Source organism: Myodes glareolus, chromosome 10 (assembly GCF_982192425.1).
Source record: "Myodes glareolus chromosome 10, mMyoGla1.1, whole genome shotgun sequence".
Taxonomy (NCBI): domain Eukaryota; kingdom Metazoa; phylum Chordata; class Mammalia; order Rodentia; family Cricetidae; genus Myodes; species Myodes glareolus.
The window spans coordinates 84,848,103-84,865,979 of record NC_142035.1 but is presented as its reverse complement, the minus strand read 5'-3'; the positions used below and the strand labels follow the sequence as shown (position 1 = coordinate 84,865,979).

Below are 17,877 nucleotides of genomic sequence, written 5' to 3'. Positions count from 1 at the left end.
TCATTTCCGCAGCCAATTTTATTTCAAGACCTCAGATAAATTTTCTCACTTATGAGATGTATTATGTTCCATTAACTCAGCTGGCACAGCTGTAGTCCAGGCACACCGAGGGGACTTGATCTCTTCCATCACTCCATGACCTCTGCTTTCCCCAGGTTCCTGAGAACAGACTCCAGGAAGCCTAAGGAGGCAGCCTCGGCGTGGGCAGTCTCTCTTAAACAGAGATCTGTTGCACACAGCCACACCCAGAAACAACGCTGTATGTGTTTGTTGTGTTTGCTGACCATACACCAACCTACAACGTAACAAATTATTACCAAGATGGAGTTCTAGGCCACCATGTGCTGGGCTTTTGCTTGGTTTTGTGGTGCTGATAGAACCCCGCCTTGCTCATGTGCTCTGAGCTACGGCCCTAGGCCCTGAGACAGGTCTTCCTATGAATGAGGAGCCCTGTGCTGGGAGGGAGACAGTCAGGGGTGTTTCTGGGCACCAACGCACTGTTAATGGTTAGCAGTTGGGAACCACATGTACATTGAAACTAACTACCCAAAAAGCATACTTCGGGAATTCTTAAGTTTCCACCTATAAATAGGCCCCTAATTTTTTTCATAAGGGGGTGGTGCTGAATGTGCGTGGGTAAAGAAACAGTCACTGAAACACTTGGCAACAAAGCAAGAACCAAACAGAGGGTGATACCAAGGCTTCCAGTACGAGAGCGCGGGGAGCTGCATCTCCCCTACAGCTACACCTGCAGCCCAGGACCCACCTGGAAAAGGGATGGTGGCCACCATCTGCTTGAGGAGAGGGTCTGAAAAGCCATCAGGCACACCGTGCTCCCCCACTATCTCTAATATCGAGTCTTACACAAGCAAGAAGAACTCTTCATATGTGCAGCCTGGGATCCAAGCATAGGCCTGTGTATAGAGATGTAACCACGTATAAAAGATACCAACAAAAGCCAGATATTTGGTGCTCAACTCACACTCCCTAGTCATCGAGAAGCTGCTGGAGAATATGGTCATGGGTCTTACACTGGTGACTGAGAATGTTCTACCAACAAACAAAGTTTAGGTGGCAACCAAACTGAAGCAAACTTGATCAATGGAAATGATACCAACAACTGGAGTTTGATGTCATATGTGCCAAGTAACTCAGTATGCTATAAAACAACACGCTTGGAAACCCAATGGCACTGCAGCCTGCATGATCTGTTAACTGCATTCTTACAGAAGTATCTGATGCGGAGGAGACAGGAGCTCTGAGCAAGTCAGGAGGACTGAATTAGGTCATAATCAAAACACAGCCCACTGGCCTTCCACACTGATGGGGCCTGATTTAATGATGCGAGCTGAATAACAGGAACTCTGGAATCAGAATGACTTAGTGAGTTTCCTCTCTTGGAGTTTCTTCTAGCTTTCTATCTTTGTTTTAAGGTTCCCTTTTGATTCAAACATTAGGGCAGGACTTGGGGATCAGTAGTTCTGAATCTTTCTAATGTCATGTAATCTACCTGAGAACTAGGGCGAAAACTGAAATTAAAGTTAGTTTACTCACTGCTTTCCAGTCTCAACTTAGGCACACTACTGCCCGAGAATCTGGGTTGAGCTTCCTCTCGCTCAAGAAGTCACAGGCTCACACACCCTTGAAGAAGACTAGAAGACAATGAGGATTTGTGATGCTCCCTCCCAGACAGAGATATGCTACACAGGCACACAGGAAATAACAGTCGACTCAGGGCCTCTTTCCCGAGTTTCTGGAGTCTCCCTAACTCTGAGTCACCCTTCTGTGACTCTTCAGGCACAGTATGTGACACAGGTGCAATCCCATAGGACCCGGACGGTCACTCCTTTCCAGCAGTGGCACTGGGCCCACAGGACCTGGTGAAGGGGACAATTCCTGCAGGATAAGCAAATGCACGAGTGGGCACTTTGGAAGCCACACATTTGGAGGAAGCAAACAAATGAAAATGTTTCACCAATGTTGTGGACTCCTACCCCTAATCCTGGAAAGGGCGGCTTTTAGGAGATCTGGGCTCTTCACTGAAGGTAAGGGAGGAAAATGTGTGTTTAAGGCAGAGAATACTTACAGGTGGGGGTTTCTTCCTCATCTCAAAAGTCCGAGTGGCACCAAAACTAAGTGACGCGATGACTGGGCAGCTCCCCAGCGAGGGTTCATCATCACTGTGCCAGTCCACACTGTCCTTCTCGTTCCGGTAAAGATTGCACAGCAAAGAGTTAAAGGTGTGCCCAGTGTTCTCCTCAATGCGGCTCTTCAGAGTGCACAGCACAGGATGCCACTGGCAGCAAGCCGAAGCAAGTGCAGGGACAGGCACGCAAGGCACAGTAGGTAGGCATGGGAAAACAGAAAAAAAGACAAAATGAGCCAAGCTCTGAGCAGGGCAATGTAAGAAACAGAAGGCAAGAAGAGTAGAGTCGTCTCCTCCCTCCGTCTCTATGCTGAAGCAAGTCAACCTCCTCCACTCTAGTAGGAAAGCACTAAATCCGAAGGCTGGAGCCTGTCCACCCTCTCGTTTCTCTCGGATCCTCACAAAGTGGCCAGTGTCAGCACGCTCAGGGTGGCTCTGGAAAGGCAGCGCTGTGCTAAGTGGAGCAGCGAAGCTGACAGCCAGTGAGTCCACACACTCAGGTTCGAGTGAAGAACAGGAGTGCTCTCCACTGGGTGCCTTCCATTCATCCTATTCCTATTTTAAGTCTCAACAATAGATTTGCTTTCTTGAAAAATAATTAATATTTAGAGTAGCTAGCTTCCTTAAAAAAAAAAACCCAAATCTTTGACATTGTGGTGTGAGCCAGTAATCTTAGCACTCGGGAGGCTGAGGCAAGCTTGAGGCCATCCTGGTCTATGCTATGCCAACAATAACAATGTGGCCCTTTTCTTCTCTCTAGAATGGGACGCAGAGCACACTCTTAGAACTGTGAAGTTACAGACTTAACCACACTGCACAGCTCAGCTTGCTGGCCACGCCCAGCTCAGTGATGTAGTTTGCAGTGTGGCCACGTACACAGGAAGTTATGAACATCAGTCACAGGCTGTGTACTGGCTCCACGAGAGCTCTGTGTCTTACTAAATCTCAAGAGCCCAGCACACACTTTAGGACAGCGGCGTTCAACCTTTACACTACCAAAGTGATTGATGTCCTCACTTTACTGTTGCTGCAGGAGCCAGGATCTCAGTATGTAGCTCTGGTTGGCCTGGAACTTGCTATGTAGAACAGGCTGATCTTGACTCACAGAGATCTGCCTGCCTCTTTCTCCCAAGTGCGGAGTTTAAAGGTGTGCACCACCACACCCAGTCTGAACCTTCATTCTTTTAGGTTATAGTTATTGATATTTACTATATTAAAATTAAAGCTGAACTGAGAGTGGTGACACATGCTACAAAGCCAGGGAGGCTGAGGCAGGAGGACAGAGTTAAAAACTAGCCTGGGCCACATAGCAAGACCCTGTGTCCAGATAAATAAATATACCATTGGCAATTCAGTCAAAATGCAACAACGAATCTATATAACTGTGTATGGAAGATGTAATTTCAATATAAAACTGTGATGAGAGCGGCTCTGCTTTGCAAACATAGTGTCTGTCTACACGGGAGGCAGTCAGCTCCCCTGCTTCTGCATTTACTCTGCTAAAATTAATGCACAGCCCTGTCAGAGAGCAGCTTTGCTTTGTGACTGCATCCAAACCTCAGCCTTGGCAGATCTCGAGTTAGCCCCACTCAGGATCTGACGTTATCTCAAACTTTTCTTGTTTTTTATGTTTAAATCAAAATCTTAATGGATCTTTGCCCTTGCATGGTTTTTGTCACCTGGGAAACAGCAGTCACTGAGTCACACAGACCTTCTAAACCTCCGCACATGTCACCACCCAGTCATGACACTGTAAATACTGTCACTGAGTTCATCAAACAAGCCTCGGTCATGGGAAAAAGCCAGGCTCACAGTGATGGATGCTTAGTTTCCCCAGAGTCTGGTTTGTGCTTGGAAATTCAACTTTTATCACTGACAACAAACCCTGGCCACTGTTTTCACTAAAGTGAAACTAATTTCATTTGCTGGTGAGGAAATATCAGTCAGCTTCTCAGATCTGACGAAGAGGTCTGCTTGCCAGCTGTTTTTATAGAAAAGCAATCTATGGGGAGAAGAGCTCACAGCTCAGTCACACTCACTTTCTGGAGACACACCTTATGTCTTCTTTCAGTTTCATCAAATGAACTATTAAGATGTACTTGAAATAAGTTTTGTTTTGTTTTTTTTTGGTCTGTCTGTCTGTTTTTTTAAGACAGGATCTCTCTACATAGCCCTGGCTATCTTGAAACTCTCTCTCTTTGTAGAACAGGCAGGCAGATCTCTAAGTAAAAGCACTTACCACTTATGCCTGGATTGGCATTTTTATTTTTAATTGGAAACAATTTAGATTTATTTTCACTTTATGTGTATGTGTTTTTATTTTATGAGTGTAAATGTTTTTGCTGATATGGATGTATTTATACTATCTGTGTGCCTGGTGCTCAGAGGTCAGAAGAAGGCATCAGATCTTTTGGAACTACAGTTACAGATGGTTGTGAGCAGTCAGGAGCATAGGGAACTAAATCTAAGTCCTCTATCACGAGCAACAAATGCTCTTAACCTCTGAGCTATCTCTAGAACGCCTTATCTTTAACTTTTGAAATTACATTCTTTTATTGTGTATGAACATGCGCCCACATGTGCACAGCACACATGTGAAGGTCAGAGGACAATTTTGGAGGAACCAGTTCTCCACTTCCTCCAGGTGGGTTCAATGGATTGAACTCAGGACATCAAGCTTGGGGCGGGGGTCAGTGCCTTCGTCCACTGAGCCATCTCAGGGGGTGCTAAACTGAGTATTTTGAAAACCCAAGGTAGGAATGTGCTGTAGTGGGGGCCCAGCGATTACTGGCAGTTTGTTGGAGGTGCTCCCCATTCATCCATTTGTATTTCTATAGCATCAGAGCAAATGCTACACAGTTACACACACACACTCTAGGCACTACTGTGAAAACAGTGTGGTACCTATGAAAGCTTCCTGGACCCATGGAATGTGCTTCAGGAAGCTTACGGACGAGCATGCAGTGACAGAATGGGTGCTGAGAGGACAGTGCAGTCCTGCGTCTGCCCCCATCCTGCCACAGAGGCACGGGCGCAGCACAGCCGTGTGACGCCAGCCTGACAGCGGCCTCCTCGTGCTTATCACCATCACCTTTGTCAAGCAGAGGATTTACAGAAGACACAGAACTCAGGTCAGCAGAACACGAAGGTTATGAAGTTGGCTCTTGTTCAAGAAAACAAACTCTAAAGTGAAATCCCAGCTACGGCAAGGCAAGCTGTGCTTCCTGCCTACCTCCCAGCTAGAATCCACCTTCACAGAGAAAGAGAAAAAGCAGATGCCTGAATCAGACACCTCACAAGAAAACAAGAGTGGGAAGAAGGTGGCTCTAGAATGTGACTGAGAATCTCATCAGCACTAGCCTGACTCGCTTGGGGCTCAGCACTGTGACAACATCAAGTCTGCAGTATGTTTCTAAGTGGTATATGTTTTTTCTTGGCTATTTTTGGTAGTGAAGTATAGAGAAAGGGAGACATGGGATGGGTAATGGAGGACTAATTTAGACTCTTTAACCAACTCTCTAAATAGAGATCCTTTAGAACTGAATGTCTAAATTAAAATTCGGCGTCATCTTGCTGCTCAGTAAAGGCATTCTATCCTCAAGAGACATCTGAAGGAAAGTGAACGCAGCTGAGTTTCTAGAGCGGCCCAGTGCCACAAAGGCGGGCCTGGGTCTATAGGAAGGTCGTGTTGGTGAGACTTGCAGCTGATTAAGCTTTAATCTATTTTATACATCGGGCCCAATATCATTCAGTTTGTACAAAGATAAACAGGTTTCAAGACCTACATCTAAAGCTGGGCATTGTGGTCACGCCTCTAACACCACTATGGAGGCTAGAATAGCAGGATTTGAGTTTGCAGCCATCTTTAGCTAAAGATATTTGAAGTCAGCCTATCTATCTAATGAGGCCTTATCTCAAAATAAATGTATATATGCTAAATACATTAGCAATAAACATACAGAATTCCATGATAGGAATTATAATTTGAGAGTCTTTTGTGTGCATGTGTTTGCACACGTATATGCTTGGAGACCAGAAGATAACTCCTAGGGGCACTCGCAGGTACAGTCCGGCTCTTTCTTATCTTGTGTGATGCAGGATCTTTCACTTGCCTGGAATTCACCAAGTAGGCTAGACTAACTGACCAGCGAACTTCTCAGCACGGGGATTCCAAACAGGGATTACTGTGCTCTTCCACCTGAGACTGGAAAGTGGGTCTCAGCTCGGGTCCTTACGCTGAGCAGCAGGCACTGACTGAGCAGCCTCCCTAGCTCTGTTCTGGAAATCTTGATGTTCAACAAGAGGCAGGCTTGAATAAATTACTGTAGTCAAAGACTATGAAATATTACACAGGTATTAAATCCATATAGAATATTTAAGACTTGTTAATGATAAATAGTTAAAAGAAACTTATAGACAGTTTTTCATTTTTATTCATTTAAGGGGCTTTTGTTTGGCTTGGTTGGTTTATGTTTTGTGGTACTAGGAACAAAACCCAGGGTCTTGTACATACTAGGTAAGTGCTGTTCAACCAAGCCACACCCAAGCCACTTTGTTTCTCCAGGGAACGATTTATTTCAAACCCAGAAGCCCTCTTACATCTTCCTAAGTGCTGAGACTACAATTTCAATAAGGGTCAAAAAAGATTGTTAGTGAAAAAATTTTTTTTTGAAAAATTGTTTTAAAAATGACTCTAGAGTGAAAGACAATATTCAGGAAGTACCGTGTAGCTTCTGTGTACTCTAAAAACAGTGGTTATTAAGCCCAGGAACTGCCCCCAACAGACGCACAGCAATGTTGACTGAAAAGAAAGTCGACTGAAAGACAAGCTGGAACAAATGAAGAAGGACCTCCCCACAGCCTGTTTAGCCCCCAGCTTTGCCACTGTGGTCTTGGACAAGCAGTTAACCGGCTGTGACGAAGTGGGGGCCGCTTCTGTTGCCTGGGTCCCCAAGTCTACTCAGAGAGAGGAGCTTCTCACCTTCTGCAGTCGCAGCCTGCAGCCGGCTCTAGGGAGGAGCCCCACGGCACAGCCACCTCCCCTGTGCAGTCACTGTGCTCATGTACTGGGGACGTCAGCACACAGGGCCTTTGTGCATACATGTTGCTAGGGCTCTAAAACACGCCACACTCTGTATGTCTAAATGAACAAGCAAAACTCCACCTCTTCAAAGTCTCTTTCAGTAAGGCAGAACATTTTTGTCGAAGGCAAGAGTCCAAGAACTGAACTGGGAGCTCTTTCTTGGGCCTCAACTCTAGCCTTTGACAAGTTTATTTATAGACCAAAATATCTTTGTCTACTGACGTGGATTTTTTTTTTTTAATGAGGTAGGGTTTTAGTGTGTTGCTAAGGCTGGCCTTGAACTTATGACCACCCTGCCTAGCTTCCTGAGCTGTAGGACTGTGGGCAAGTTACTACCATGACTGCCCAGCTATCATGGAAAGCTTCAAAAACAAAAGAAGCAGTAGAAACAAGGCCAAGTGGCAGTAAGTTGGAAGTCTGGAAACTACCTACAGAATATAAATTTAACAAACCCCAGATTTTTTTCACAAGTAACGACAGAGCTGAGAAATGGGAAGGCGCCCTACCCTCACTGGCCAGCTACAGGGACGTGCTGCACAGCAGAACACAGCAGTGTTGACACAGGAACGGTCGGGAGCGGCAGCTCATTCCCCTGGAACCTGCACTCCAGCCCTAATTCACAGTTCCAGTTTCTCCCGTCCTCTGAGCTCCTTTACAAATCATGAGCACACAGAGGATGAGAAGCAGGCGCTTTCTGAGCCCAGAGGACTTTCTGAAGCAGGAACTGTCATCTGCCTCTCTGAGCAACGACTCTGGTATTCAACACTTAGACCAATACCACACCAGTGACATCATTTCAACATACGTGAGGATTTGGCTCCATAGTGATTCTTGAGTAAGTGTAAGGAAGCTCTCCATACCATGCTGTAAGTCTTGGTTGCGGATAAGTTATATCTAAGAAAGAAAATACACGGCTCTTGAGATAGATGCTGTGGTAAGGTTGCCTGCACAAGGAAGAGGAAGGCTGACCCAGTCCCTTCCTCAGGATATGGGAGGTGGCTAGCAGACGCTGGAAGAACTACACAGGAAAGGCATGCTGGCAGGGACAGCCTGGGCGAAGGCTCTGGGGAGGGAAAGTGTATGATCTGTTTGTTTCAGTCACAAAGCAGGATATGGAGCCTGGGCCGTGTGATTTGTAGTAACAATAATCCATTTGAAAAGCAAGAGAACCTAGTCGTCTACACACGTCATGGCAACACTGCACATGCCCTTCTGATCTAAACCAGTGGGAGCAACTGTAACACACACCTGCTTTTGTCACACGCGGATGCTATCTAACTGTTTTAGAGAGGTCAGGGGCTACCATCTCTCCCCAACAGACATCCGTCACAACAACACAGGACTGGGGACGTGCAGCTCAGTAGTAGAACTTTCTAAACCTCGAAGACTGCATAAAGCCTTTCATTTGAACCCAGAATTGCTGAAAAAAGGAGTCGGGGGAGCCAGTGTTCATTAAAGGACACACACACACACACAGACACACACCAGTAGGCATTCTGTTAAGCAAGTATCATGCATCATTTTAATTTACTTAATTAACATGAATCTTATAATTTATGTACTATTAAATAACTTTTAAAGATAAGAAAACCTAGAATTAATCACAGAGCCTCTGAACTGTAATTTGCTCAAAGTTAACAATTACTTGTAATGCTAAAGCAAGCGCCAAAGCCACACTGTGAAAACTCCTAGAGTAGGGAAGGTTTCCCTAAAAAGGTTCCTATTCTGACACCCGTGTTAAAAAAAAAAAAAAAAAAATGAAGCCAGTTTACATGCACTTTGTCTCCTTCACAAGCAATTCAAACTGGCTCCAAGTCTTAGGGAAGGAGCTTATGTCAGAGCACAGACGCCTCCTAGTGGCCATGTGAGGTAGCACAGGCATTGCAGGAGCAGGAAGAGCAACAGTAAGGGGCAGATGGCAGTAAGGTGATCAATTGTGCTGCATCTTCACAAGTACAGGAGAGGGACACTGAAACTGAAGGAGACTGGCTGACTCCAATGAAAGGAAAGAGAAGACACAGAGTCAGTAAGTAGGACTTCAGTAAAATGTGTGCCAAATGGATTAGAAAAAAAAAAAAAAGCTCTGGAAACTTCTATAAGGAAGGAACAAGCAGTTAAAGCGAAAGGGAGAATATGTCAGCCACAGGCCAGCTAGCCGGGCTTTCTTGGCTCTCTGAGCTCTTGCCTCGCTCTTGTCCACTCTCCCTGACCTCTGGGTCTCTGCTGGGCATGGCTTCTGCCTGGTACACTAATTCCTGTCTGTCTCTTAGGGAGTCTTGGCTTTAATCCTGTTAAGCAGATCCAGGGAACTGCAAAATATCTGAACGGGGACTGTGCAGCAACAACTGTGGCCCAGAGGCCTGCTTACCCTCTTTGATGCCCATCCTCTGTTTCCAGGGGACATCCTGACAAAGGCGCTCCAATATCCAGTCAGCTTCCTTCAAGTCCACAAAGCCAGGATATAAACACACCCTTAATGCAGAAAGAGCGTCATTAGCTGAACTACACAGAAAAGGCGGACTGAGTACTGGCAGAGAGCTGACTAGACCTTCACTTCAAAGGAAGATGGAGCTATTTTCCTTCCACATGATCTTCACGTAAAATAACACACTCCATTTATGGCACCACTGAAGACACAAGGCCGTAAGAGGGACACACGAGGCTTTCTAGAGTTCTGCTCTAAACAGTGTTCAAGATACTGCCCAGGAGAGAGGAGACAAACATTACTAGCACGGCTCTATTTTGAAACCTTGGACAGGCAATTAATGTTCCTCAGTTTCCAAAAGTGTAACCTAAAGATGACATCCATTTCATAAGGTCACTATGAAGAGTAACTAGTAAAACGTAGAGGTCAAAAGATATTTTTTAAAACGATATCCATTAGAAGACAGAGACTACCATGGCTATCAAAACAAATATATCCAAATGAGGTTTCCTTTTACTAAATACATTCTCATCCTGTTACAGATTCAGCTGAAAAAGTCATTTTGTATCTCTTCCCTAAGGAAAGTCTAGAAGGGCACTCTCCCACAGTCTTGATAACAGCAAGCCCTCAGAAGGTGCATGTGAGTTAGAAGACCCAGAGGTCATCTAAAGCTACCTAGTTAACACAAGACCTGGCTGACCAGCACAACACAGCTGGTTCGCATATTGGCTGGGAAAGTCTTGCTTCAAAGGGGAGTGTCTCGGATGGATGGTTGATTTGCTTTGTTGTTACTGTTTTTGTTTCTTGTCAACCTGACACAATCAGGGCCATTGGGAAGAAGGAATCTCAACTGAGGACTTGCCTCCGTCAGACTGGCCAAAAGGTAAGTCTGTGGGGGTTTTGTCTTGACTGACGATTGAGGTGGGAAGGCCCAGCTTACTGTGGGCAATACCATCCCTGGTCAGATGGTCCTGGGGAGGTGAAGGCAACAGAGTAACCCAGGAAGAGCAAGCCAGTAAGCAGCATTTCTCCATGGCCTCTGCTTCTGTTCCTGCCCGACTTCCCGCAGTGATGGAGTGCAACCTGAGAGTTGAAAGGTGAAGCCATCCTCTCCTTCCCACGTTGCTTTCAGTAATCGTATTGATCACAGCAATAAAAAACAAAGATTGGGAGCTTCTAAAAGGGGTTAAAACAGTAGCCACACCAGCCAGTTATACTGGGTACTCCATATCCAGAAGAGGATCCTGTTAAACAACTTTCATTTGTCATTTCTGATGTAATTGTTTATCTCATTGGTTTATGGTGATAGCTAATATACTGTGCATTAAAATATTTTTAAATAGTGACTACATGTAATATATATATATAAAACTTTACCTTCTTATATATATTTAATATATATTTAACTTAATATATATTTAACTTTATCTTCAGTTCACCTTAATGTGGCAATATAACACTATATAATGAATATACACATAGTTCATGAAGTGCAGCAATAAATAATGAAGCACTCATGAAAGACTGGAGCCAGCTCTGGTACTAAGCTACTGTGAGTGGCCGGGGTGCAGGAAAAGGACTGTCTCTCTAGGCTTGGCTTCCTCGTGAGACTGTGGTCACAACAGTCGCTCTAACAGTCAGACGCTGTGAAAATGTTCTGATGCTAGAAAGAGTTTGTAAAAAGGAGGTATAACCTGAGTCTTGTTCCTTAATAAGGAGAGGACAATTTCAAGAGCCTGTAAGTCAGTGACAGCTGCAGTCATGCACCAATGAGGAGTCACCTACCTCGACACACCTGTGGGTGACAGGCTGATTTCATGCACTCCTTCCCTGCTAAAGAAGAAGAGGAGACGCACGTGTTAGTGTGAGGCAATGGAATCCACCCTGTTTGCGCCCTCCCACGGCCCTGACTCGTTAGGATTGGTTACTTACAGAGAACACTAGGAGGGGGGCATAATCTCCACCCTGCTCCTCCTCAACTGCTAGACAAGGGGCAAAATGGTGGTGCATCATTAATGGTACTGGGAACAGAACCCCCCCCCCCCATAGGATCAGGCCTTGGGGACAAAAGCGGGAGACAATAACCTCTGACTCTACCCCTCAAGGTTTCACGCATAATTCAGGCTGATATGATCCAAGAACCTATCACCAATGGAGAGTTTAGAATGAGAAGTACAACCCAGGGGGCAAGTGCACACACCTCACACCTAGAACACCTGTTACTTTCAAAGACAAATGTCTAGTGAGTTCTTCCTCTGCATAGAAATCCTTCAGTGTCCCCACCACTGCATTCATGGTCCTTGAGACCTAGACCCCTCTTCTGACAACTCCCACAGAGCCACCAACCTCAGCAGCAACCACTTGCATTCCTTTACTATAGCACTATAGGTGCTTCTAGCCCACATTTCTGTATGCTGAAATACTTCCCTACCAGCCAGCAGCCCCTATCCAACTCACCTCCCAGTCTGGCCCAGGGAAATCTTCTGACTTCCCCTACAAAAATCTCACTGCGCCTCACCTCTAAAACTTTCCTGACCATTAATTTGTGTCAGTAACATGACCCATCTCACCCTGTGCCAGTATTAGATCTTGTGTACAAAATTACAACTTGTTTAAATGTCTATTCTATTCGCTAGATGTGTGGTGCGGGAGAATTGTCTGTATTCTGTCAATCATGTTTTAAATAAATGCTGATTGGCCAGGCAGGAAGTACAGGCAGGTCAATCAGATAGGAAGTAGAGGCGGGGTGATGAGAACAGGAGTGTTCTGGGAAGCAGGAAGATCCCTCCGCAGTCCTACCCAGACCATGGAAGAAGCAAGATGTAATCTGCCCGGCTGAGAAAGGTACTGAGCCATGTGGCTAACATAGATAAGAATAATGGGTTAATATATGTTACAAGAGCTAATAAATAGCTCGAGGTAATGGGCCAATCAGTTTATAATATTATGGAGTCCTCTGTGATTTTCTTTGGGACTTGCCAGCTGTGGGAACTGGACAGGACAGAAATCCCGACAAGCTGGCCCTCATGTTACAGATGTGGGTCCCTTAAGGGGCAAAGAGTGGCTTATTCTCACAACTTACACACCGTGGATGGGTGATAAAAGCTTGCTGAATGCTGGGCAGTGGTGGAGCATGCCTTTAATCCCAGTACTTTGGGATGCAGAGACAGACAGATACATCCCTGAAAGTTCAAGCCCAGCCTGGTCAACAGAGCAAATTCCAGGACAGGCTCCAAAGCTACAGAGAAACCCTGTCTTGAAAAATAAAAACCAAACCAAACCAAACAAACAAAGCTTGCTGAATTTAATCCAGTGTGGAAAGGTGTGAAACACAGACAAGCAGGTGCAAGTTTCACGGCAGAAAAGCAACAGAGCACACAGATCATTTACTACTTCAAAGGCCTTCCTATCACCTCTCTCAGGGGGCCAGTGCTTCATGACCTCTGTGCTAGGCTCCTAGGCAGTTGAATGAGCACAGCTAGCATATTTTCCCCAAGGACCACATTCTACAGAAGTAGTCTATATAGATTCCAAGAATATAGATACTGTGCTTTAATGAGATATAAAGAACTGTATCGAGAAACTCACTTCAAACATGGAACACATTTCTGGGAACTGGCAAATAAAGCCCAGGGCTAAGCCCCAAACACCTAGGAGAGATGCTGTAACATTTTTCTCTACTTGCAAACTTACGACTGCAACCCTCCCTTTTAAGCCCAACTGTAATGGTTTCGCGGCTTTGTTCTCTCTACCACCAACGGAGGCAATACTGCATACCATTCAAACAGTCAAAGACTAATAGACCTAAGCTAGATTTAAGTGACTGGACTATTAGTCCTTAACATACAAAACAGAAAATCAAATTCTAGAGAGATGGAAAGAACTCAGGACTAGTTATATAGCTAACTAGTTGCAAAGATGTGACTAGATAATTACTGAAATTATACTGATATTTGTGTAAGTTTCAAATTCTTGTAAAATCAATCTACAAATATCTATCTAGCATAATAGACTGCTCATGGGCAAGAACATCCATCTGATGCTAATTGCTAACATAAAAGTATAGCTTATACTGATAATTTACTTACATCAGGAGGAAAGTGAGAGGCAGAAGAGAATATATCTCACACCAGCTTGGGAGAACATTCGAAACACAGACCAATACAAGAGGAACATTTAGCATTGCTTAAATTGCTCAGCACTAACCCCATGGCTTTAATACATGGGATGCAGGGTCATCTAGTTTACAGCGATTTTCATAAGGATTGCTAATAAAATGGCACTTGAGGCTGCCCAACAAGCCTGGCTGCAGTGACTCAGGACAATGCCTTTTCTGTATCCAGTCTACCCTTCTAGAAACCAATGAAACGGGGCCAGGAAATCAACCCCAGAGTTAGAATTAAATGTGCAGAGATCTTGCTGTGTTTTCTATATCATCGGTAAACCCAGGAAGTCTCCTCAAAGGATCAAGTTCAACGACTGAGGTAGACTATTCCTCCCAGCTAAAAGTTTGGAGCTATTGGGCCATGCTCATTTTAAAGGGAGAGACCCTGGCCATGCACTTCACTGTGGGCAATGCTTACTTACTCAATCACTCTGGGCTCTGGGACTGTACGCACAACCTGCAAGGAAACAGGCAGATCTGAACTCTGGGATGGTTCCCAAGGGTCAAGAATAGCACATCCTCTCATTTCTAGCCAAAACAAGGCAGGTTTACACCTATCCTTTTGCCATCCCACCACCACTACCCCAACAGAGCATTGTTCCTGCAGTTCCTATCAAAAACGTGATACAATTAGAACTAGTCAATTTTCCCGTTAGACACTGCAGAAAAATTTTATTAATAAAGAAGACTTTTTTTTTTAAAGTAGAAGATACATTCTAAGTTGAGTTTTGATAATTATTTATATAGCAGTTTTCAACCTGTGAGCCATGACCTCTTTGGGAGCTGAACGACCCTTTCACAGGGGTCGCCTAAGATCATCGGAAAACACAAATGTTTACATTACAATTCCTAACAGCAGCAAAATTATGAAGTAGCAATGAAATAACTGTAAGGTTGAGGTCATCACAACATGATGATTGTATTAAAGGGCTGCAGCATTAGGAAGGATGAGAACCATCGATGTAAATGATTGTTACTATACCAACATGCCTAACTTTTAAATTGTAATTTTTTCATTTTATTGTTCTTTTAAGTGAAGAGGCTGAGGAGATGGCTCAGTTGATAAACACTTGCTACAAAAGCATGAGAGACTAAATTCAAATTCTCCACACCATGTAAATGCTGAGTGGGTGCAGAGGCTTATCTGCAATGCAGAGTTCGGGAGGTGGAGACAGGGAACTCCAAGGGCAAACTGGCTGGTTAGACTAGCTGCATTTAGAACATTCTGAGAGACCCTGACTAGATATAATTTGGGGAGCAATTGAGGACAATACCTGATGTCAAACTCTGGCCTCTGCACACACATCTATAGGCACATATGCATGTGTACCCATACATATAAAAATGCATTTGCAATGAATGCATTGCACACACATGAAAATAAAAAAAGAACTTGGAGTTACTTCAAGAGACAGTACTTGCCTAGCATAGACTCTGGGCTTGATCCCCAGCCCTGCAACGCCTTTGTCTCCCCAAAACTGAGTCATCTATGTTTTTTACATTTATTTCCTATGGGGGTGGGGGCTAAAAACCAGGCTATAATCACTGAAATTTCAGAAGGATTTTCTGTAACAATTCTGAAGAGAACATCATTATAGAACTGTTAAATCTTAGCTAGCCCATGCAAGCTCTTGTCACAGTATAGCATTAAGCTGGTAGTCATGGGACAGCTTCTCTGCCCCCTCTCTCAAAAAGGCAGAGGGTTTGGAGGGAAACATGGCCACACAATGAGGGCAGAATACAAAGAGTCTTCAGGCAGATAAGAAAACCAAAATAGTTCACATTTCATTATTATTAGAACCCCTTTGTCCTGCTACTCTTAAGTAACCCACTCAGCCACCGTTGCAGAACCCACTTCAGAAACACATCTCTGTTACCACTGAAGGAGAAACAGCAGTTTACCAGCTGAGGCTCTTTGAACACAAACTCTCTGTCAGGCAGCTGCTTCCTCCGCCAGGCCTGCCCCGGTGTCTGGGGAAGATGACCCCTACCAGTAGTAGCTGAAACAGGAGAGAAGAGCCTCAAACAAGAGCCAATAAACCTCCCTGAAGATGACTTATGACCCCAAAATGTAATTGGCAAAGGCAACAATCAGCCTCCACCCACTCTGAAGGTACTGACTAAACAGGAGGAGCCAAGCTTATGCCCTTAGCTCACCATCGGCCAGATCGGACAAATGCCAGCCATTTCTAAAGAAAACTGAACAAGTAAAGTGGGAGTTCATTATAGAGCAAAGGAAAAAAGCAAGACAATGGCGGCTGTCCACACCCGCACACAGTCCCTGCAGGTTCTTGCCTGGCTGAGCCGCCCAGGCTCCCTGTACTCGGGCTCGCCGTCTTTGGTCGTCCATATTGAACAAAAGGCTTTCTGTTCTGAGATTTCAGAAGATTTCATTCCTGATTCAAACCATGGATGGTAACCTGTGTTCAAAAAGAAACGAGTACTTTGTTAAAGACTGTGAGAGCCTGGCCTCCTAGCGGGTAATTATAGCCCTTTTGGTCAGAAGAGACAGCACAACAGCAGATAGAGCTTCTACATAAAGTCAACTGTCTTTACGACATCTCTGTCAGAAGCTGATTCACTTGGACTGCTGGCTATCACAGCAGGCAGTCCGTCTATCACACATAGCCCGCGCTATTCATATTAGCCTCAAGAGCAGAACACGTCCCATCGTCCTTATCATGAATATTGAAAAACAGGCCAAGTCAGGTGTGGTGGTGCATGCTTTTAGTCCAAACACTCAGGAGGCAGAGGCAGGAGATCTATGTGAGTTTAAGGCCAGCCTGCTCTACAGAGTTCCAGGACAGCCAGGGTTACCCAGAGAAACCCTGCTTCAAAAGCCAGGGAAAAAAAAAAAAAGCCAAGACCCAGTTTCCTCGTGCATTACTACTTACACTGGTTGTATGAGCATCCCCAGAAGTTTTAAAAGTAGACATGACAGAGGAACCGGAAGGACTTTGGCCAAGTGTAAGAGAAGCACAAACAGACAAATCCTACATGACCTCACACATAAAGACTTAAGAAAGCTGAGGCCCTAAGAGTAGAATGTGATTCCTTGTGATTAGGGAAGGGGGTTAGACGGGGAAAAGGGCACTGTGGATCTAAAGTACAAAGATTCATTTGGACAAGATGAGTTTTACTGATCTACTACACGAACAATAACCATAAACACCAAATCCTGGGTATTTCATAGTTACAAAGAGTAGATTTTAAATATTTCCATCACAAAAAGGCATGGAAATAATAAATGTATTCATTTTGTGCTCTTTCTATATCACAAGCATATATCAAAACGTCACAATATCCCATAAATATATACAAGAATTTTTCCACTAAAATTAAATTTAAATTAAAATATAAAATATTCATATCCCACTTTCAAAACTGTGATTTAGGAAAGATTTCATTTCTATGCTTATAACAAGCAGAGAAAGGTAAGATGTTAATATATATGGGGAGCAGGGGTTTAGTGACTTAGTCACTCAGAGAAATCAATACTGACTAAAAGCTCAGCTTTTATCAAGTCTCAGCCTTAAGCTAATCAAATCCCCTACATTTTCGCCCACTAATTATACCCTGTGGCAAATACAGAATACAGGAGGGTCAGGCCACATGTTCTGAATTTACAAGCCACTTCTTTATGGGTCTAGGAAAGCTTCAAGTTCCCAAAGAGAACACAGTTATATTAACACTCAGCTACAGATCCCCAGGCCCTATCTTCTAGACCTTCTGATCCAAAAGAGTAGATCTGGGTTCGGGACTCCGTGCTTATAAATCTCCTTAGGTGATAGTTAGTATGGTTTACCGGCACACACCTGTAATCTCAGCATTCAGGAAGCCTGAGTTAAATATTGACAGCCTGTCTCATCAACAACAACCTATATCATTTATCAGGTAGGGACACGAAGAGCCTGTCAGCTGCCCCAAAGCGTTAATGAAACGATCAAATCCAACTCTCCAGCCGAGCGAGATGTGCGAAGGAAGCCCTCATCTCCGAGGTCTTAAAGGCATAAGACAAGAGTTAGCGGGAGGTCCCCGAAGGCCTCTGACCGGCGCAC

At 44.5% G+C, this 17,877-nt stretch overlaps 1 protein-coding gene across 9 annotated transcripts in view; it reads right to left on the bottom strand.

The window, feature by feature from the left end:
* Positions 1-17,877, bottom strand: part of Alkbh3 (alkB homolog 3, alpha-ketoglutarate dependent dioxygenase) — a 33,653-nt gene that overhangs the window by 15,273 nt on the left and 503 nt on the right. For 2 of the 9 annotated variants that reach the window (XM_087911361.1, XM_087911363.1), the window contains exons 2-9: positions 17,635-17,819; positions 16,115-16,239; positions 15,722-15,819; positions 14,242-14,276; positions 11,440-11,487; positions 9,598-9,701; positions 8,035-8,123; positions 2,087-2,296 (exon numbers count right to left, since the gene is read on the bottom strand). In XM_087911361.1, coding sequence (XP_087767487.1) covers positions 2,087-2,296; positions 8,035-8,123; positions 9,598-9,701; positions 11,440-11,487; positions 14,242-14,276; positions 15,722-15,819; positions 16,115-16,169 — 639 coding nt within the window. In that variant the 5' untranslated portion in view covers positions 16,170-16,239; positions 17,635-17,819. The remainder of the gene's footprint in view (positions 1-2,086; positions 2,297-8,034; positions 8,124-9,597; positions 9,702-11,439; positions 11,488-14,241; positions 14,277-15,721; positions 15,820-16,114; positions 16,240-17,634; positions 17,820-17,877) is intronic. The other 7 variants (XM_048443575.3, XM_087911362.1, XM_087911365.1 and 4 more) reach the window with 5 other exon arrangements.